Source organism: Pteropus alecto, unplaced genomic scaffold (genome assembly GCF_000325575.1).
Source record: "Pteropus alecto unplaced genomic scaffold, ASM32557v1 scaffold164, whole genome shotgun sequence".
NCBI classification, from domain to species: domain Eukaryota; kingdom Metazoa; phylum Chordata; class Mammalia; order Chiroptera; family Pteropodidae; genus Pteropus; species Pteropus alecto.
In genome coordinates, this window is record NW_006439568.1 from 1,897,055 (window position 1) to 1,901,906 (window position 4,852).

The 4,852-nt window shown below is 34.0% G+C and overlaps 1 protein-coding gene across 1 annotated transcript in view; it reads right to left on the reverse strand.

Moving 5' to 3' along the window:
• The window catches only part of ABI3BP (ABI family member 3 binding protein), a gene marked incomplete at its 5' end in the record, with an annotated part of 234,390 nt that overhangs the window by 51,375 nt on the left and 178,163 nt on the right, over positions 1 to 4,852 (reverse strand). Inside the window, 3 exon segments of the mRNA XM_025050066.1 lie at positions 1,357 to 1,434; positions 3,545 to 3,625; positions 4,423 to 4,470. Of these exon segments, the coding sequence (XP_024905834.1) occupies positions 1,357 to 1,434; positions 3,545 to 3,625; positions 4,423 to 4,470 (207 nt within the window).

The following is a 4,852-nucleotide window of genomic DNA, read 5'->3' on the forward strand; positions in this document are numbered from 1 at the left end:
TTATAATTCATAATGATATCAGATCCTGGAATAATCCAGTCAACTGTGAAACTTTTAATAAAACCATGTTCTAGAAGAAATTTAATATAAATTCCACATCACTGAATACACTAGTAATTATAGCATGATACTGATATTCTCATTAAAGAAAATGCAAAAAACAAAGAATTGCTCTATGGTCTTTTATCTTTAATTCTGAAATGTATAAAGCTCTAAAAAGCTGATCTTTTTTTCTCATCTGGCAGCACAACCTGAGCTGAATAGTCTTTATCTATCCTGTTTATTGTAAATAATTATATATTTTTGCTGCAATAACATTAATGTGCTTGATTATTAGAATCTGGCTATCTTGTATTAAGCCAGACATTAAAGAGGTTTGCAAAAACATAAAAATATAAATACACAAAAATGAGGGTGGGATATGGATGTAACATAATTGAACATCTGTTGTTAATAAAGTTAAAGCTGGTAATGAGGATGTGGGAGGGCTGTCATTATATTAGGCTTCTGTGTGACTTTATAAATAAAAAGTTAATATATAGAAAAGTAATAAATAACATCTAAAACATAATAAAAACTAAATCAAATAAATAAATTTACAAGAACTAAAAATAAATACAGTTCTATTTATAAACTGTATACCATAAAATTAGATTTCTTTTATTGTTATCATTTCCTCTTATTATTTCAAATTTCTTCCACTAAAATTTCCTCCTAACTTATAACTGACAATGAGTAAAGTAAATTTGTCTCCCAATTCCTTAAAAAAAGTTTGCTTTTGTTTTTAGGCTTTCTCCTATATGAAAGAGGTGGAGATGGGCAAAATGCGTCATTTAGAAAAAACACAAAAATAGTGGAAATCCTCAACTGATTTTAACCCAAGTAAAATATAAAAATACCCTTCTCAGAGCACAAAGATGAGATGAGTTTGTATAGGTGAGTTAACATCCCAAAAAGTAGGAAGGAAAAAATAAAAGAAGTAAATTCCAGAGAGAACTTCCCTGGATGTTTAAATATCAAGTCATCTTTAAAAAATGATTTTTCTTGTTACTAGTTTCCTTCTTCAGGCCATAATAAAAGTCAGTTAAGGAATAAAAAAGGGAGCTTTTATTGCTAGTTATCTGCATAAAATGGTCGACCATACATTTAAAAGCAAAGCTCTAACTAAAAAACTTGTCTTCCTACATTCAACTGATAGTCATATGGATATTAATATTTGGCAGATGTCCTGTACTTCTGAAATGAAAAAAATCAAGTGATTCACTGTGATGAGAAATTACATTCTGAAAAGAAAATATCTTTCCTAATTAAAAATGAAGAAGAAGATACTATCCAGAGGTAGAGAAATAGTATTACCCTGAGTTGTCTTTGCCAATTCAGTTGTTCGCGGAATCTCAGTTGTGAAGGGTTCTTGGGTGAATTGGTCTGTTTCTGCTGGGGAAAAACACAGTAAGTTGGCTTGTTTTAATAATTATCATTATGAACATATCAAAAACTCCACTTTTCTGCCCCACGTGATAATGAAAGGATAAATTGCATTTATAAGTTTGCCCAGTAATCATACTAATTCAAAGTTCATGGTACATTTTAATAACTCTCATTTATTATATTTTTTTGTCTTCTTGCACAGTTATTTTAATGATTGTTATAATGATTTCCAAAAGTTTTTAGCTCAGGATCATTGTTTCAGGATCCTGGAGGTAGCTGCACTTGGACGTGCCACCTAACTGCCTTCATGTCTCCTCCCTATTCCATAAATTCCACAAGTTATTTAGGTTAGCTGGAAAAGAAATAGAGCAGATGAAATGATGTGTATTTACACTATATATGAATAAATATTCTTCTACTTTCCTCATGTGAAAAACAAAGTTTATGTTTACTGACATACTGATACATTTCTCCTGACCAAAAAAAGAAGTGTGGCAATAGATCTGCTCTCAAAATTATCCTAGAATCATTAAAGATGAGGCAGATATCGAAAATTACGTTAACTTTGCCACATATCAGATCCAAAGAAATACTTGGTGCAAATAATATATTGTCGTCTTTTTTTTTTTTTTTACTCTGCTTTATATATAATCTGAATTTGGCTCATAAGAGAGACACTTGAGATAAATGGCGGGTGATGGTTCTTGCTTCAATAAACCAAGATTCATTTTTAAAAAAATAGGGAGTGGAGGTTAGATAATCAGCATATCCGCTGGCAGTGGTTCTTGAAAGTACTTTTGACTTTGCCCTCATGGGTGATGTTGACTTTGTGGGCCAACAGATGAATATTTGGTAATCAGGGTATATTTGCTCAGTTTAAAATTTTTTCCTTCAGAAAAGAATTCATTTAAACATGTGGTCAGTACCTACATTTCAGCAGATACACACAAAGGATGAGTTTATTTGAAAAGGAATGAAGGGAGGAAAATAGGGATACCAATTTAAACATAACCATGTGCAATGTAGCATGGACAGGGCAGAGAAGCCAAAATCACTAGCTGGGAACTTTTGTATTCCAGTTCATTTTCAGCCACAAGTCAGGCAAACTGGGGTTTCCCACACAAAGAACACATTGGTGCTGAACTCCTCGAAAGCATGGCCAGCTTATCCCAAACAACTGTCCTGACTTGTCCATCCTTGTTTCTCCAGGCTTCCTACCTGCTCATCAGATTAGTCTGGCCATCATTCTCTGCTCTATGCCTCTTTCCCATCTGTCTTTAACCTAAAGAGATCTTTTGCATCTTTAACTTCAACTCTCAAATTGAAGACCCAGTATAAATGTCACCTCCTCTGTGAAGTCTTCTCTGATACCTGAGGTAGGTTGTTTGTTCAGCATGTTGCTCATTTCTCTATCACACTCATTGTAAATTACAAAACTGGGATGAATCCCAGAAGCTCTGGTGACTGAGTATGTGGGGTCCAATTCGGCTCTAACATTAGCTGTGCAACTTGGCCAAAATTTTAAATCACTCTATGCCTCAATTTTCTAATCTATAAAATGGGACAAGTAATAGAAACTACCTCGCAAAGTTGTTATGTGGCTCAAATTAAAAAATACAGGAAGTGCACTGACTGGCACTGAGAAAGCACCACTATCACTAAATCCTGTCTTCATATTAGATGGTGAGCTCTGCAGGGTAAGGACTCATCTTTAAAAGAATTTTATTGGGAAACTCCCATTATTTAGCATTGCGCTTAGTATCCATAAAATAATCAGTAAATACTAGGTGAAATTTTTCTTCTCAAATGCAGGTTCAATACAGAAAAAGCAACACAAAATATAGCGTTGACACACTTTGGGGTACATTCTTCTTTTTAGAAACTTGAAATTTTGTCAAGATGTTTTAAAACATTCTTATTTTATATTAAAAAGCACCAATATATTTCCCTCGATTAATGTAAAAGAATCGAGGGAAATGGAGATTCTGTATAATGGTAAAAGGAGACCCCCTATTATTTGGAAACTGCCCATGAACACAATGTACATATGGCTACTTTAAGGGCAGCCCCAGGAAGGGAAGTCCTCACTGGACTGACACATCAAAACAAAATTTACCCAGAGTGGTTTGTAGTTCCTCTTGAACAGGACTTGGTGAAATCATAGGAATCAAAGGGCTGCCTCGGGTCTCTAAAGGAGCTGCAAAAGACAGGTACCAAGGTTGTCAATCTCTGGTTTCAAAAGTCAGAACCAGGCCAGAATGATACTCCTTCATTTGAAATAGAAAAAGGAAAACGTTGGGTCATGGAGAAGAAAGTGTGCACAGAATCTTTAGGAAAATGACTGGAATGTTAGAATAATGGTTCTCAACTGTTTTGTTTTTTTTCCCCACCAGAATAGATAATAAATGACATTCAATGTTAAACACACTCCATAACTATATCTGGTTAAGGTGGGGAATGTTTTAGATATGGCCCTGGGTCGGTCAGCTGTAACTCTCCCACCAAGAGAGCACATAGGATAACAAAATGAATGAGAATATCATCGTGGTAGCAATCATCTGAAGTCTGCTCATTTATTTTTAAAAACAAACATTTGGCATATTTCAATATATTGACCAATATTAATAATTACTTTCCAGCACTTTTCACAACTTGCTAGTGTGTTGTAGCACTACAGCTGAGAACCAGTAAACCAGCAGAAATATTAACTAGATGGTTTAACCAGTAAACCAGCAGAAATATTAACTAGAAATATTAACTAAATGAGGTAAGTGATGGACATGGTAGGGAGCTGTCTTAAGTTGGTCTTCAGAGCAAAGCTTTTACAACAGTGAAACCATTACTTTTCTATTTTGGAAAGAGTAATAGTGAGAATGAAATGATAAAATGATTTGAGGAGAGATGATGCTTCAATATGATCATTTGAGAAAGACCTGCAATCCTGATAGTAGCAAAGAAAACAATTAGAGTTGGTCAGTATGGAAAAGCCATTACCTATTGTTGTCTGTGGTAGGTCAATTCTAAAGGTAACAGGCTGCAGAACTAGGCCAAAAGCAAACCAAAGAAACATATATGAGAATTACTACCTGGAGAAGTAAAAATAGTTTGTGCTTCTACATGCATCCATTTGAACATTTAAACATTCTCTAAGAACCATAATACATATGAAGAAATTCTATACAGTAGATGCCACCCAGGAAACTTCATTTAGCTAAAACCTTAAAGTTCGCATTCACTGTCACTTTGAGGAAATTTTTGAGTAGGCCTCTACATGTTTTACTTATAGTACATCTATAGCTGGAATGTAGTTATATTTATACTTTGAAAGAAAGTGAAAGTGGTTGGCTCAGTTAATAATTATTTCTTATAATTTTAGCATGATCTCCTATGCAATAAACACACTTCTAGGAAAAATCAGCTAATT